General features: G+C 39.4%; 1 protein-coding gene across 4 annotated transcripts in view; it reads right to left on the bottom strand.

Moving 5' to 3' along the window:
- LOC108589162 (uncharacterized) overlaps positions 1 to 17,607 on the bottom strand; it is a 434,713-nt gene that overhangs the window by 11,336 nt on the left and 405,770 nt on the right. For 2 of the 4 annotated variants that reach the window (XM_078356545.1, XM_078356546.1), the window contains one exon: positions 5,404 to 5,826. Coding sequence is in view for 1 of the 4 variants with exons in the window: in XM_078356546.1 (XP_078212672.1) it covers positions 5,761 to 5,826 (66 nt within the window). In the remaining 3 variants the exon portion in view is untranslated. Of the gene's footprint in view, positions 1 to 5,403; positions 5,827 to 14,412; positions 14,548 to 17,607 lie in introns of those variants that run through there. The other 2 variants (XR_013529690.1, XR_013529689.1) reach the window with 2 other exon arrangements.

Here is a 17,607-nt window from a genome sequence, read left to right as displayed (position 1 = left end):
GGAGAAACCAGTGGGACCCAGAATTAAAGAACATTCCTCTCTAGGCTGAAAAATCCTTGAGTATCCAGCTTATGAATAGAAAAAATAACCACAGCAAAGCATATCATTTGCAGGACTTCAGTACACCAAGAATAATGGGAAGGTGTCAAAAGTAAAAGAATAACACAGGACACACACAGAGAAGCAGAATGCCAACAGCCTTCTCACCAGCAACATCAGTGCAGGATGCCTAGGGAGAAATGCCTTCAAAAGTCTTTTATGTGTCATCACTGTTGATTAAGAAATTATTGGAAGACCTGTACCAGCAAAATGAGAAAAACAATAATAGAAGAAGACGTAAAACCCAGGAAACATTAGTTTTAACCCCCAAAAATCAGTGAAACTAAGTCCTGGGGTGACAACTACAGAGCAGTTTCACAGAGGAAACTGTCCAGATTGAAGCAAGAGGAAGAAATCCCTGGAAGAGAGGTTTTCATGAAAAGTGTGAGGACCTAAAGGAATAGATAATGCAGTGATACATTCTGAAAAGTGTATAAAATTATGCAGGAGAAAATACTGTCCATAGTCATAAGGAGAATCACCACTTAGTTCTGCAGTGAACGAAGATTAACATTGTATGATAAACCAAGCATTTGCACTAGTTTCTTAAGGTACCAAAGAAAGACACTATTGAGAAAATATACCTGAGAAATATGAATTCTTGCACTTCAATGCAAATTGAGGGATGGGTTATTTAGAACTTTCTAGCAAGGGTCATTGCCATGGCATAAACTGTGTGGCTTCAAACAATAGCAATCTGTTTTCTCCCGGTTCTACGGTCTTAAAATTTAAAACCAAGATGTCGGCAGGGCCATGTTCCCTCTGGAACTTGAAGTAGATTCTTTCCTTGCCTCCTCCTAGATTTGGGTGGTGGCCAGTAATCTCGAGCGACCCAGCTGAATCACTGTACTCTCTTCCTCTGTCACCACAGGGTTCCTCCCTGTGTCTGTCTTCACACAGTGTCTATCTCTCCTTTTAAGGACAGCAGTCATTTTTAATCCATTTTGACAGGTAAATTTTGCTCTGATTAATTCTGCTATTTTTTAAAATAAAATTTTGAGATAGTTTTGGATTTATAGATAATCTGTGACGATAATAGAGTTCCCCGGTACTCCAGTCAGTTTCTCCTATTATTAACGTGTTATTAACATACATTTGTCACCACTAATGAACCAATATTAATAATTAACTAAAATTTATTTTTTATTCAGATTTGCTTAGTGTTTCCCTAAGTTCTTTTTCTGTTCGCGGATACCACATATATTTAGTTATTGTCTCCTTAAGCTCCTCTTGGTCGTGACAGTTTCTCAGACCTTCCTTGTTTTTGAGGACCATGACAGTTTTGAGGAGCACTGGTCAGGGATTTTTGTTGAATGTCCCTCAGCTGGGATGTGCCCCATGTTTTCCTCATGAGTATGGTACAGGACAGGCTGGTCTTAGCCCAGGAGAGTTCTTGGCTTTGCCCAGTAACGAATCCAGGAGTGAGCTGGTGCTGTTAGACATCAACCTTCTGTTGAAGGGCACTGCTCCTTGTAGAGTAGGGCCAACTCAAAGTCAGTTCAGTTGTCTTCTATTGTTTTTGTTTTGTGAGGCAGCCTTATTAGCACAACCCCGTGTCTAGTAATACCGTTATTATTGGACTGAACTAATATACTCTAAATTTTACAACTTTGATAGGAAAAAGTAGAAACATGAAAAACAATCTATGTTAAAGCTGCAAATAGTTTTTTTTTTCATAGCAATGGACTTATTTGTCATGCACAGGTAGCAAAGATCATCATTTAAAGTTGAGCTTTTTGAGGGCAATTGTTCTAAGGAATTACACTGTATAACATTCTATAAAAGATTGTTCATGGTATGGGCAGATATTATGGATGAGACTGCAACCAGAGCCACTGATACACTATAAGTAGTATATTGATTTTTCTCTAAATAAATATGAATCTAACCCTGAATCCGTTCAATCTCATTTATTACTGGGTCTGACAAAAGTCTTAAGAGTTTTAAATACTCCTTTCTGGACACCAGGAATGGGTGTCCTTTGTTTCATAATGCAAGGGCTCTTCATGACCAGTGGCTTTGCTACCTCGATCCCATAATTGAAACACAGGAATCGCTGCCAAGGAATCATATGGCAAAGTGTGGCCTTCCAAGGCATGTCAGGCAGTCATCCCTCTGGGCCTTGCCCTGCACCTTTTCAAATTGGCTTCTTTTACTCAGTAATATGCATTTATGTTTCCCCCATTTTTTTTTCTTGGCTTGATAGCTCATTTCCCTTTAGCACTGAATAATATTCCATTGTCTGGATGTATTTCAGTTTATATATCCATTCACCTACTGAAGGACATCTTGGTCGCTTCCAAGTTCTAGCAATTACAACTGAAGTTGCTATAAACATCCATGTGCAGGTTTCTGTGTGGACATAAGTTCTCAGCTCCTTAGGGTAAATATCAAGAAGAGTGATTGTGATTGCTGGATTGCGTAAGAGCATGTTTAGTTTTGTTAAGAAAACTAAACTGAACTACCATGAGGAGAGCTTAATGGCCTCAGGTGCTGACACTGAGTAGAAGCCAGGACCTTTTCTCCTTTACTGTATCAAGAATTCTGTTTTTCAACTGGCTTTTGGATACTCTTCCTTAGCTTCCCCCTGCCCAGGATACTTAATGGGTTTAATTAAGTAACTGCAGCTGATGAAACAAATAGGACCCTGACTTCATCGGCTTCTGCATTCTCCCCTGCAGGAATATTTGGGGCATGGAAATCTAAAATGCCTGGTTAAGTATTTAGAATCAGAAAAAAAAAAAATGGGATCAAACCACAACTTAAAACCTCAAAAAAAGTTATCCTGACATTTTCTTTGCTTGTAAATTTGTTTCAGTCAAGAGAATGTACTACCTATTTTTTTTTTTTTTTTTTTTTGAGAAGGAGTTTTGCTCTTGTTGCCCAAGCTGGTGTGCAATGGTGCAGTCTTGGCTCACTGCAACCTCCACCTACCAGGTTCAAGCGATTCTCCTGCCTCAGCCTCCCAAGTAGCTGTGATTACAAGCATGTGACACCACTAATTTTTGTATTTTTAGTAGAGATAGGGTTTCACCATGTTGACCAGGCTGATCTTGAACTTGTGACCTCAGGTGATCCACCCGCTTTGGCTTCCCAAAGTGCTGAGATTACCAGCATGAGTCACCACGCCCGGCCTGTACTTCCCATTTTAATGTTCCCCACTGAGAGGCTGGATCCTAGGTCTCTGTCCAGAGTGGGACAACTCCCATTCACAAATAAAAGATAAAGGGTAGCACTTCCCACACATAAAACTACCCTATCTGTGTGGATATATCCTGTAGGCTCTCTAGGATATATAATACTCTAAATTTTACGTAATTTATGTAATACATACACTGACCCAATGAGAACTTGAACCTCCCCAGTCCTTCCAGCACCGATTCTAGCCCACCCTAGTGGTTCTGCCTCAGTCTGTGTTTAAAGACTAAAGATTCTTAAACACAGACTATTTTTTAGAGCAGTGTTGGGTTAACAAAACTGAGCAGAAAATACAGAGAGTTCCCTTACACTTCCTGCCCCTACACATGCCCAGCCTCCCCAGCTATCCACCTCCTCCACCAGAGTGGTACATTTGTTATGACTGATGAGCCTGCATCAATATCACCCAAAACCCATAGTTTATATTACCGTTCACTCTTTGTGTTGTACTTTCTATGGGTTTGGACAAATGCTTAGTGGCATGCATCTGCCATTATAGTAACATATAAAGTAGTTTCACTGCTCTAAAAATCCTCTGTGCCCTTGCCTATTCATTCCTTTCTCCACCTCCTCTCACCTCTGGCAACCCATGATCCTTTAATTATTTCTAGAAAAGTTTGCCTTTTCTAGAATGTCATATCGTTGGAATCATACAGCATGAAGCCTTTTCAAATTGGCTTCTTTTACTCAATAATATGCATTTATGTTTCCCCCATTTTTTTTTTCTTGGCTTGATAGCTCATTTCCCTTTAGCACTGAATAATATTCCATTGTCTGGATGTATTTCAGTTTATATATCCATTCACCTACTGAAGGACACCTTGGTCGCTTCCAAGTTCTGGCAATGACAACTGAAGTTGCTATAAACATCCATGTGCAGGTTTCTTTGTGGACATAAGTTCTCAGCTCCTTAGGGTAAATATCAAGAAGAGTGATTGTGATTGCTGGATTGGGTAAGAGCATGTTTAGTTTTGTTAAGAAACTGCCAAACCGTCTTCCAACTTTTAGGGATTTTAAAACTAGCAGAAAGTCCAGTTGGTCCTCGACCAATTCTATAGCCATGTCTCTGCATCTTCAGAGTCCCTGCGCCAGTGATCGGGAGGGAGTTCTCAGGACTATGGTGGGTGAGTAGTCAGACCCACGAGAGCCAGGCAGTCATCTCTCAATGAAAGTCTGGCCTTGATATCTCCTCTTTCTGATTATTGAGAAAAAGGAATGCTGATGACTGGGCTTGTGCTCATCAGAGATCAGAGTTGGTACATGCTCTGGTTCCTTTTTGAGTTTCTGAGCCCCACCTTAACACCACACACACACACACACACACACAGAGAGACAGAGAGAGAGAGAGAGAGAGAGACGGTGGGGGGGTGAGGGTGAGAGACAGAGAGAGAGGGGGGAGGGGGGGAGAGAGGGGGAGAGAGAGAGAGAGAAAGAGAGAGAGAGAGAGAGAGAGAGAAATGTGCTTTAGCTTCCACTTCGTTAGTTTACACATTATTAGCTGGAACAAGAGGGCCTTATGGCTGTTTCCCCTCTGAGGCTGGGCAGTGGTTCTCTCCTGTTATGTCCTGACTGTGGGGTAAGGGGTCCAGCGTCTGCACAGGTGTCCCAGGACATCACCAAAAATAGCAGATTTTTGGGACATTCAGGTAAACAACCGGGAGTGTCTTGCCTTCATTGTATAATTAAGGAGTCTCTGGAAGGAAATATGTTTACAGCTAGCTTCCCAAAGTCTAAAAGTGGTAGTCAAGAGTTCTTAATTTCTATACTGAATCCTCATGAGCACTACCTGGTAGGCCTGAAGCTGGTGCCAAAACCACAGGGACCAGGTCCCCTTGCTGGGGAAAGGGATCAACTATCTTCACTTCTTCCACATTCTTTATTATCTACAGAATGTGGGCAGAGTTCACAGGGGGGTTATTTTCTGCAGGGAGAGGACCACAGATTTTGGCAGGAAGATGTGGAGCAAAGCCCCTGAGGAAAGAAACTGACGCGTGAACTCCAAGAACAGCCACGCCAAGTAACAGATGAAAGTCACTCACAGTGTTAAATATTCATTTGTTACCCCAACAAGAAAAGTCTTGTTGAAATTCAGAAAATGCAGAATTACAGTATTCAAGATTTAATTTCACCAAATAAAACGTTTGTGGGGATACTGCTGTATGAGCCAAGATTATCATTTCATTATTTACCCTAATAATTTGCACTCTATTTTGATTGCATCCTCTACCTTTTCATAATCCTGAGAAAAGATCATCATTGTATTGCGAAATCAGGAATATTCTCAGTTTCCATGTGCTTCTAAACTAGTGTCGGAAGCTCTTCTGGGAAGTAGAAATCGCCCACGTATTCCCCTGAACCTTGTAGTCTACCGTTGAGTTCAGAGCGGCTCACACACTCATAGTTTTGCAGATCCCAGGAGCAGTGTACCCACAGCCTGATTCTTTTTCTCTCCAGTGACTTGTTTTATAATTTGGTAATGTTTCCTTTGTATGAGTGGGTTTGTGATTTCTTAATAAAACTGCTGACCACCTGCAAAAGAAATATTGAAGTATCAGGAAAAACACATCTCAGGAGAAAAAAAGGCATGATAAATAGAACCCTGTACTTTTTTCTCACTGTGGCATCTTTAAAATTTTTTTTTTCTAACTACAAAATTCCATTACTGTAAATTCTGGCTCTCTGAGCTTCAGGAATTACTTTTAAAGGTGAATTTCATACAAGTAGATGTAGCATCCTCTTTCAAAATAGAGTAATTTAAGTCTATTCTTAAATTTTTATTTATATATCTTAGTTCTTTTAATTTGGAAATATATCAGTTCTTTTTAAATGGAGTCTACATTAAGCAAATACTCCTGGGAAATCTGAATCAGTTGTGAAATTTGGATTTTTAAATAAAAATTCAAGTGAGAAGTAAACAATGTACTTGAGATTTGACATGGCCAATAAACCAGAAATACCTCTCAGTATGATCTGAAATATTTCACAACTTTTGTGAACAGAGTGTAATCTTTCAATAATGATTTTGACATAAAGGGTTAGGCCCAATTTATTAACTAGTTAGGAATCTAATCAATCCAGCTACAGAACTGTCAGAGTTAAATAGCATAAATACAAAATGAATTTTTAACTATTCAATCCAGCGGCCCATCATGTTTTTCAGGGTACAAGTCCATGACTTCACTATAGGAAAATCAGATTATAAGGGAATAACATGAAGACCCTACTGGAGAACCCTGGAGAAAAGCATGGTGTCAGCCAAAGCTGTATTCACAGCCAATTCTACCATTTACAAGCGCCTGAGCTGGCCACTCAACTTCCTGAAATCTCAGATAGATTCTTCACAAAGTTGTGGAGTTTAAGATATTTTTACTATTGAAAGTGAGTAATCCTTCTGCCATGTTTATCATATTAATTACATAATATTCTGCTGATAAAACTCAAATGTGAGCACTGACTCCAAAGATCATCCTCAGAGCCACTGGAAAACATCTAGGGATTCTATTAGCCTAAAAGATATATGAGTAGTGCCATGAGATCGACATGTGACAACACAGAAGATGAAGGAATAAAAGGAGAGGGATGGCAGGAGGATGAAGGGAGTTTCAGGATGAGTTAGCTTCTTGGAAAAAAAAGGTAGATTTAGAGAGTGACTCAAAATGATGTAAATAAAGAAATACAGAAAGAATAGGAAAAACTTACAAAGTTAAAGAATCATTTTAACTTTTTTTTTTGAGACGGAGTTTCGCTCTTGTTACCCAGGCTGGAGTGCAATGGCGCGATCTTGGCTCACTGCAACCCCTTCCTCCTGGGTTCAGGCAATTCTCCTGCCTCAGCCTCCTGAGTAGCTGGGATTACAGGCACGCGCCACCGTGCCCAGCTAATTTTTTGTATTTGTAGTAGAGACGGGGTTTCACCATGTTGACCAGAATGGTCTAGATCTCTTAACCTCATGATCCACCCGCCTCGGCCTCCCAAAGTGCTGGGATTACAGGCTTGAGCCACCGCGCCCAGCCCACTTTAACTTTTTTTAAGTGGGTACTCTCTGCTATTATTCCTCAAGGAATCATTTGCATTTCATGTATTTCTCTTCCACTAACAAAAATTTGATTGTGCCCTTTCAGGATGACAGAGGAGTTTATAACACTGTCCTTCCAAAAGTGGTCAGTCACTCTAAGGTTGGAAAACATCAACCAGTATGTTAACACAACCTATGCTGGTTGGTCTCTTAAGAAACAACATAGCATTTTTCCCCAAGGTTAACCATCACATTTCTGTTTGGAAAATAGTTATTAGTACTATGGTGAACACGAGCTGGAAGATGTTTTCTGTAAAAGAGAAACTAGTAAATTGTTAAGATTTCAACTTTGTTGGAATTTATTAATTCTGTCATTTTAGTGGAATAGCAGCCACAGATCATATATAAATGAGTGGAAATAGCTCTGTTCCAGTAAAACTTCATCTACAAAAACAGGCTGCAGGCCCGGTTTGGCTGTTGGTCATAATTAACCAGCCCTTGATCTACAGAACCAAAAAACTTTATATATTTCCTTCACATCAGCTTCCTTCCAGAAATATAAGGCTTCCCAAGGGTGGCAGAGGAGAGTATTAAAACAAATGCCAGGCACAGGGCAGGAGAGACAGATTATGGCAGGACAAAGGGTACACAGCATCATTTCTTCCCTTTGCCCAGAAGAAAATAACTTGGCGATAAGAAATACAGAAAAATATAGTCGCTATGAAAATAGCGTGAGCCCAACAATTACACAAGAATAAAAAAAAGTTTTTTTAAGTACATCTTAAACTAACTAATAATAGGACAGCAAAAACTGAAAGCCAAGATGAACTTAAAGTAATACCCAGGATGCACAAATAACTATTTTGCTTCTGGATAAAATTGGCATTTGGATGTTGGGTGGGGGCGGGCTTTTAACTATCTGTGTGTGTGCAAAGACAGCAGAAACTTGATCTTGCTGCTCAGACTTAGTAGGATATGGAGTTTATCGACCTATGGAAATTCTAGTAACTTACAAATTTTGGTGTACATGTACCAAGTGTTAGTCATCTTTAGTCATTCACTTACTCAGTTAGTAATGATTTGTTCTTAGTCATTATAAAAACGAGAATCCATGAGCTTGCACATCCCTCCTTCCCACAAGAACCCATGACAGAGCATGCAATTGTTCATCATTCACAAATCAGGAAACCCCCTGACCAAACTTTGAGAAACAGCAGTCTAAACTTTTCCCACCTTGATGTCTTTGTTCACAGAGTTCATTTTGCCTAGAACATCCCTCTCCACTCACTCATCCTCTCCTTGTGCCTTACTTCCGGCAGCCACACATACAACACAACTCAGGGCTGAGGAAAACCTTTGTTCTTCATACAGCGTTCTTGAACTTTCTGGCTTTCTGCTCTTACCAACTGGAAGTAATCTTCTGGCCCACATCCCATGCAAAATGTCCACAGAACTAGGCTTGAGCTCATCACATCCCAGCGTTAGTGCCATTCAACTTTCTGTTACTGCTATGTGTCCCTGCTTTACTAATAAGCTCCTTGAAGAGGCTGAATGTGTCACTGTGCTTTGAGCAGTAGACTGAACATAGGCAAATATCAAGTACATAAATGAATTTCTGAATGAGATATATAAACCCATAATAATCTATTACATCCAGGTTCTATGTCATTTTCTAAACACTAGGACTGAATTTTAGTTGTACAACTTCACTGCATAGTATAGTTACTTGTTGACTAGGTATACATTAATGATAACCACTTTGATACAATTATATGGAGTTTATGGAGAAATTATTTGAACATTCTTTAATTAAAACCTCCCAATAACCCTGAAAGGATATTAAAGCATGTTACAAATGAAGAGCTGAAGCTCAGAGAGTTTTAATGGCATCACCCAGACACTATACTTAGTAAGTGGTGGAAAATAAATGTGAGGTGTTATGGAAAATAGAAATATTTTCACTCTCTTACTCTCTCTCTCATCCTTCCCTGATCCTTCGAGGTTTTATAAACTTTTAAGTAAAAGACAAATAAATCTTATCATAAGCCAATCTCTTATAAAGTATATATCATTCTTTATTATATACTATATTATAAATGCAGTGTATATATATCACTATACACTATATTATATAATTTACTATATATGTTATATAATATACTATATTATAAAATATGCAATTAGGCATATTTATACAGAAAATAATTAAGATCACTGTAGATTTATTAGAAAAAATCACATGGAGAAAAAAATTGTTTCTGAAAATTTGTGAGGGAAGGCAGATTTATGTAAGAGAATTTCAATCCAGTTAATTTTGGCTTAATGACTTATCTAATTAAATAAACTATAAACTTAGTATTGACATTCTAGGTTAACCATGACATCATTCTAGGAGAAAGTCAAATATACTAGGCTCTGATATGAAACTTTCTAAAATAAAATCCCAAATGACTTAAGGTAATCTAACTTTGGTCAAGAAAGTACAGTCATTCAATATCTAAGGCTCCTTGTGAGCTCAAGTTGGAGGACTGAAAACCACATCGCATTAGCTGTGTAACTGCCAGATAAATTGTTCACAATCATAACTGGATATTTTTTTTGCCCTGGGCCATGTCAGATGAATGGAACCAGGCATGGGACAACAATGAGATTGTCAGGGGATAGTGAAGAATCACAGGAGGACATCTTTCCTCATTTCTCCATCTAGAAATAACAGGTCCTGATGACATCCTCACACCAACATCATCATCCTTCCATTCACTGCAGCAGAGGCCACAACACTGCTTTGTCATCTCATTAGGGCCCTTCCTTCCTGCTTAGTCCAGTAGGACCATCTCTCTCCTTAGCTGAGACTGACATTTAAGGAGAAAGATAGCTAAAGGCAGCAGGTCTTAGGACCTGATTTGGACACATTTGAGATTTGCCTTTTACCCCATGGCAAAGTTACTTTGACTCCTCTATGTTGTTTTTTCTTATATATGAGAAGAATAAAAATATAGCTAATATATATTGAGGCCTTATTATGGGTATTCTTATAAGCACTCAAAATATATTAACTAACTTAATCCATGCAATAACTGTTACTATTTGTCTTAATCCATTCAAACTACAGTAACAAAACGTCATAGACTGGATGGTTTATAAACAACAGAAATTTATTTCTGGTGGTTCTGAAGGCTGGGAAATCCAAGACAAAGGCACTGACAGATGCTAGTGAGGGCTTGGTTCATAAAGGGCATTTTTCTCACTGTGCTCACATGGTGCAAGGGGCAAGGGGCTCCTTTCAGGCCTCCCATTTCTAGGGACTCCACTTTCATGACTTAGTCACCTCTCAAGGCCCTACCTCTAATACCATCACCTTGGGAATGAGGATTTCAACATATAAATTTGGGGAAGACATAAACCCTCAGAGCATAGCACCATTAGTAACCCATTTATAGATGAGGCTCAGGCTAGGTGATTTGCCATAGTTCACAACTAACTAGTGGGAGAGCTTTGATTCAAAATATAAGCAGTAAGGTGCCAGATCCTGATTCTTCACCTCTATCCTCTACTGGGTCTAACTATAAAGTTAATATAGTTTAAAATCATATAAATATCTGTGTGATTGTTAGTGTAACATCTGGCTCCCTTGCTAGACTTAAGCTTTCCAAACTTTTTAATCCTCAATTTCCTCACTTGTAGAATGGGGACAATAATAGTAGCACCAATCTCACTGAGTATTTTTTAAGCTTCTGGGAAAAAGTACATATAAAGAATTTAGTATAGGACCTGGCCATAGGGAATGCTGAATTCTAGGTGGCTCATGAAATTTGTACTTTTAGTGATCCAATGCATTTGTTTTCCTATAGTTACTGTACAAAGATAACATATTCTATCTAAGTGTTTCGTCGCACTTGAGCTATATGATTTGTTGCCTAAATTCAGGTAGCCTATAAAGAGAAAAAAAAGTTTTAAACTCAGACAATTAACATGTTTACCATTTCAGGAAAGTTCTGTAGTTCTTGAGATCTGCTTCCATTGTTGAAGAGTTTTTCTCCTCACTGTTGTTCTAAAGAAACAACTTAAAATTGCTTTTCTAGTTCTGTGCAGGTATAAGATCCACACAGTAGAAACCTCACAAGAAGTTTTTAGGGCTCAGCATGGGAAAATTAACATAACCGACAACTGAGTCTTATAAATGGGTGTGTTTATGTTTTGTCTGGGCCGCGGGTAATTTGGGTTTGTTTGCAGAGAGCTGAGAAAAAAAGGTGAACTGTAAGATGACCGTGCATAGACATCTAAGCTTATGACCAAACTCTCTGGTAAAGTTGTCCTAAGAGGAAGTCAGAAAGAATTCTGCCATCTAGGAGTTTATGCCATTAGTGGCTTTTTAAATGTTCCTCTCACTTTGTTCTCTCAGTGCTATCAGCTTTTAATTCTGTTCCTCAGAAATGTACTATTTACATTAGAGAAGTTTCACAGGAAAAAAAATTGTCTGATTTAGGTTTTGCTTTTGTGGTAGTTACTAGTTGTTGCCATTTAAAGTACTAGTTGTTGCCATTGTCACAGTGGTGGCAGCGGCAGGATTATTGACATTAGCGGCAGGAAGGGCCAAAATTTATTAGCTGAGGCATGTTTCTAAGACTCTGACTTATTTCGTATCTTACATAATTACCATGGCAACTTCATCAGGTAGGTACTTTTTTTTGAGACAGAATCTTACTCTGTCACCCAGACTGGAATGCAGTGGTACGATCTCAGCTCACTGCAACCTCTGCCTCCCAGGTTCAAGCAGTTCAAGTGCCTCGGCCTCCTGAGTAGCTGGGGCTATAGGTGCAAGCCACCAGGCCCAGCTAATTTTTATATTTTTAGTAGAGACAGGGTTTGGCTATGTTGGCCAGGCTGGTCTCAAACTCCTGGCCTCAGGTGATCTGCCTGCCTTGGCTTCCCAAAGTGCTGGGATTACAGGAATGAGCCATAGAACCAGCCCAGGTAGGCACTTTTATATCCTTATTTCACAAATGAAGAAAGATAGAAGATGCTGATTATCTTGCCCAAGGCAATATGGCTAGGAGGGAACAAAACTGAGAATCAGATTACTTCACTCTACTATCTCCTAGTCCCATATTATAATAATATCCATCATATTTTAAAATAATTGTCATCTTTATTCAGATAAGTGTTAAGCATCCTCAAGTTTTAAGATTTCCAAGGTAGTCCTATGGACTTTCTAGACATTCTTTGCCCTATTAATAAAAAATCTTCATCAATATGGTCAAAACTGCCTTCCACATGGTATGTAGCAGCTTTTACAACCATTTATTAAAGTATAAAAATGTGGAACTCAAATGAAAAAGATTTTCCTACTTTACAGATGTCAGGTTCAGTCGTATTTGAAACATGGAAAAAATGAATAGGTCTAGAGAAAACATAAATATGACTTTATGGGTTAGCTCTTTTGAAAATACCAGGTTGCTTTGTGTGTGAGCTTTCGAATTTCATATGCACACACTTCATAGAAATGCATATTGTATATGCAGCCATCCTGTGTGTGCAAATTCAACATTGCTTTCTTAAATGTGAAAGGTACTATATTCACTGAAGCTGCTCTGCAATTTAAAAGTATGAAAGTTAGAAATTCCCTGGCCTTTGCTCTACCCCACAACCTCTCTACAAAAGTACGACAGTGACTCTGATTGTCATTGTTAACCTGCCAGTGCTAGAGAAGCATGCTTGGAAGAGAAGCTCATCAACTTCCAAGCTCTGCTTCATTCTTTTCAGTGATTGTTTCTCCTCTGAGATGAAAAACAGCATTACAATTGTCTCTTGTGTTCATGAGATCAGAAATTTCTGAGAGTTTTGTTTTCCATTTAAATTGTAATTTAAGTTTGTAGGAAAACCAGAAATGGCCAAGTTTTCCATTTAAGGGATCCCAGCAAAGTTTGTGACCCCGGGCAATCTCTAAACATAAAATCCCAAATTAGTTTTTCTTGCAACTTTGGCCCTTAGGCAGCTACCAACTATAAAAGGCAATGACCATGATGGGTCTGCCTGGGAACATGCTTTCAAAGATTTCCAGGCCTTCATCTTGCCATGACTGTTGGAAGACTTTTGGCTTCTCTGCGAAAGCCATAACACCATAAAGCCGATCTGAGAAAAATCCACAGCTGCATACATCTGATGACAGTCAAACTGATTTTTCCAAAGATAGGGAGCTCAGCAAAACCCAAACTCCGTGATGTCAACAATGCTGGACCTTGACTCCCCCAAGCAGTGGGTATTCAGTGGAAGATTTAATCCATGTGTTCCTGATCTACTTAGAGTTATCTCATCAAAATGCCATTTACATAAGTGTTTCCAAAGTTTCATGAGCTTTTATTTTTCAGTCTCACATGGATTGTAGGGAAACATGACTCCCAAAGTCTAATTTATTTTCAGAACCAAAAGTGTGTAAATGCTAAGTAGCTACTTTAAGTAACACAACAGTCTTTATTTTCAGCAACCAAGTATCTCATCATTAAAAGTGTTGTAGAAAGTGGCCTTTCATCACCCATCAGAATTAATGAGACTGGTTCTTTGCCAGTCCTCCTACTTCCTGTACTTTTTTCTTTTTTTCAGTGCAATATACAAAACCCAGCCCCTGACCTTAAGGAGCTTACAATTTAATGAATACATTGGATATGGGCACAGATAAGTACACCATGTGGCACACAGGATCTGACAGTAGTTTATGATCCTGTAGTGGCTCCATCTTATATTGAATTCGAATTTAACAGTCTAATATTCAAACAATCATCATTCCCCTTCCACACACAAGTAATTTTCTTCAAACGAATCTTTCAAATAGCATGTGCCTTTTTTCTTTCTCTCCACCTGGCATGTTCTTCCTTTACTCTTGGCAGTACATTTTCATTTATCTTCCAAAACTCTGCCCATACTTTTATCATAGCCTTCCTTCTGATGCATGGATTCTTAGCTGGGGACAGACTAGCGTGGCAGAGTGACTGTCTAAAAATTGTCTGTGCATCTGTGTGTGTGTGTGTGTGTGTGTGTGTGTGTGTGTGTGTTTCCATACTCAGAAATCTGGCCAGATTCGCTGAGAATTTTGCCTACCTTACCTTTGTGAGACTGTAAGTATTTCTTGTGTTGCCAAGTGGGGCACTTTCAGATTGTCCATCAAACTTTTCATTTTGTGTCTCCAAAATATTTGGTAAGAGAATGAAGCAAAACATGCTTTTCAGAGCTGGAAAGACCTAAAGGAGAGAGCAGCAAACTTGAAGAGGAATAGGAGACAGTATGTAGCCAGCTTGTACTTCAGATCTCACCCACTAATTACGGCATGTGTGAGAATATATGAGTCATCTCTGTACTTGGGCATCAAGATTGCATATAGCTATCCTTGGACGATCACATCATGATATGATAGTTGGGGTGAGAATTCCAGCAGGGCAGAGTGGCTCATGCCTATAGTCCCAGCCCTTTAGGAGGCTGAGGGAGGAGGATTCCTAGAGGCTAAGAGTTCAAGACCAGCTTGGGCAATTAAGTAAGACCCTGTCTCTACAAAAAATTTAAAAATTAACCAGGCGTGGTGGCACACACCTGTGGTTCCAGCTACTTGGGAGGCTGAGGCGGGAGGATTGTTTGAAACCAGGAGGTCGAAGATGTGATGAGCTATGGTGGCACTACTACAGTCCAGCCTAGGTGGCAGAGTAAGACCTTGTCTCAAGAAAAAAAAACAAATAAAAAAATTCCCATCCCTATTTTCCAATTGCCATGGGGTGCCATTTTGGATCCCAAGCTGAAGTCAATTTAATTTGAATTCATTAGACCATTCAATAAATACATAATGAGTGATGTTGTGAGTTAAAACTGTAACATAATTTAATGGAAAATTCAGTTGTACATGAAGTGTGATCCCTGCCCTCAAGAAGCACACAAGTATCTTGCACTTTGAAGCACAGATCCTTAGAAATAAAAGACCACCCAAAGTCCAAGTGCCGCATTATTTAAATGAGATAACTGAGATCTAAAGAGTTCATGTGACTACCTTTATGCAATGCTCTTGTCTAGCTCAGGCACAGTGGCTCACGCCTATATTCCAAGCACTTTGGGTGGCCAAGGCAAGCAGATGGCTGAAGTCCAGGAGTATGACACTAGCCTGGGCGACATGGTGAAATCCATCTTTACCAAAAATTAGCTGGATATAATCGTGCATGCTTGTAGTCTTAGCACTCCAGAGGCTCAGGTGGGAGGATCACCTTAGCCCAGGATGTCAAGGCTATAGAGAGCAGTGAAAATGCATTCCAACCCGGGTGATAGACCAGATCCTAGCAAAAAAAAAAAAAAAAAAAAAAAAAAAGCTTTTGTTTTCTTGTCTAGAACCCAGGTGTTCCCGATTCAATTCTATGTTTTTTTTTCCATCATGTGATACTTTGAGGGCTTACTTTATTTTATAGTAATTTTTCTTTTTCCCTCTGTAGCTAAACTATGAGTCTCTTAAAGGCAGGCAGTAATGTCTGATATTTCTTTCACATTCAGCCCACCCAAGTATGTTCACATAATTAGACAGACTTAAGTATTCAGTAAATGTTTGTGGGGTGAACAAGCATGTAAATTAATGAATGAATAGGTAGCACTAACACAAATCACTAAATGGGAGAGAAAGCCTTGAAAACCCACATTCTTTCCTATTTCATGTCTTTGTGGTGATTGCCCTTTGGTTTGTGGCTTAGCAGCGGTCAGTGTGAAAAACACTTAGAGGCTTAGTTGACTCAATACAACTCAAAATGCTAATGTAAACTTAGGTCTCCTTAAAGGAGGTGTACTTGTCCGAACTAGGGACATCATAGCTCCACTCTGAACATGTCTAATGGTCTATGTCTAGGTGTAGTTTTTAAATTAAATTAATTTTTTATTTTTATTTTTGGTAGAGATGGGGTCTCACTATGTTGCCCAGGCTGGTCTCAAACTCTTGGCCTCAAATGATCCTCCTGCTTTGACCTCCCAAAGTGCAGGGATTACAGGCATGAGTCACCATACCCAGAACCTAGGTAGAGTTTTTAAGGGGGCTTCTGACAATAGTCAATATTACACAATCGTTTTTAAGAGATACTTATAGACACTAAACATGCCTTATTCAAATTTTGTATATTTCGCCTAACAAAATGGTTTTCCCAAAAAGGAACTGGCACTATAATGTGCCTGAAGGAGAAAGACTACAATGGGGAATGGTTCGAATCCACACAATAGGAAGGACGGTTAAGAAACCAGCTGGGGGTGTGGGAAAAGGCTTTGAATATCCAACTATCACGTGGGACAGGGGTTGGATGTTGTCAGAAGACAAGACTAACAACGAATGCTTGCAAATGCTACCCAGACACCCATTTGGCTGAACACAGTACATTTTTGGCAATTAGAATTATTTGAGAACAAAAACATGCGGAGGTGGAGCATGTCCTGCTGCTCACAATGTTGAAGCAGGGTCGGGATGAGCCCTTGTTGAGGGGTCTGCTGTGCCAGACCTTCTTTACAGGGTCTTCAGACCTTGGGCTCTGATGAAGGGGACAGTGTGGCTCTGTCAACTGACAAATAGCACGGGGCCTGTCCTCTGTAGCTTATTTCTGCTTCTGCCATGGCCCTTACCGTTATTACCAGTTTCTTAGCAATCTATAACTGTCCCTGGAAACTAAACTTCCGAAGGTTATGGAAGTATTCCTTTCTTGCTTGTTCCGGAAAATTACTCTCACTAAACAGTGTGTGTTATATACATCCTCTGCTACCCTAACCCAACCTAGTGTTGCTTAAAGGCAATGAAGCAACATCATATAGTGCCCAATATGGTCAAACCTTTGTTCCAGCACTTGCCAAGTGGGGGGATTTTTCTAACTTCTCGACTCTCCTTTTCCCAAACTATACAATAGGGCCAATGATATTGTCGATCTTAGCAATATGATTGAGGATTAAATGGCATAACGCATGCAGAACGTTTACCTGCAGTGCCTGAAATACAGTAGATGCTCATTGATAGCAACTATATTTCATTGTTAATAAAAGAGACAAATTTCTTTCAGCTGCTTTGATTTAAGAAGACAATACCATTTCCAGACATCTCTTTCCTGGGGCTAACTATATTAGTATTCTGCCCCATGGGAAGGAAGAAACTTCATGGGCAATAAATAGTCAATTTAGAAGCAGGAGGAATATGAGGTAAGCTAAAATGTTACCCCTGCTGGCTTTCTGAAACGCAGATGCATCAGTCTCTTTGATGTCCCTAGCCACTTCCAGTGAACATCTTTCAGCATATTATTTGCTTT

This window comes from Callithrix jacchus, chromosome 19 (assembly GCF_049354715.1).
Source record: "Callithrix jacchus isolate 240 chromosome 19, calJac240_pri, whole genome shotgun sequence".
In the NCBI taxonomy this organism is placed as follows: Eukaryota; Metazoa; Chordata; class Mammalia; order Primates; family Cebidae; genus Callithrix; species Callithrix jacchus.
This window is presented reverse-complemented; position numbering and strand designations above follow the sequence as displayed.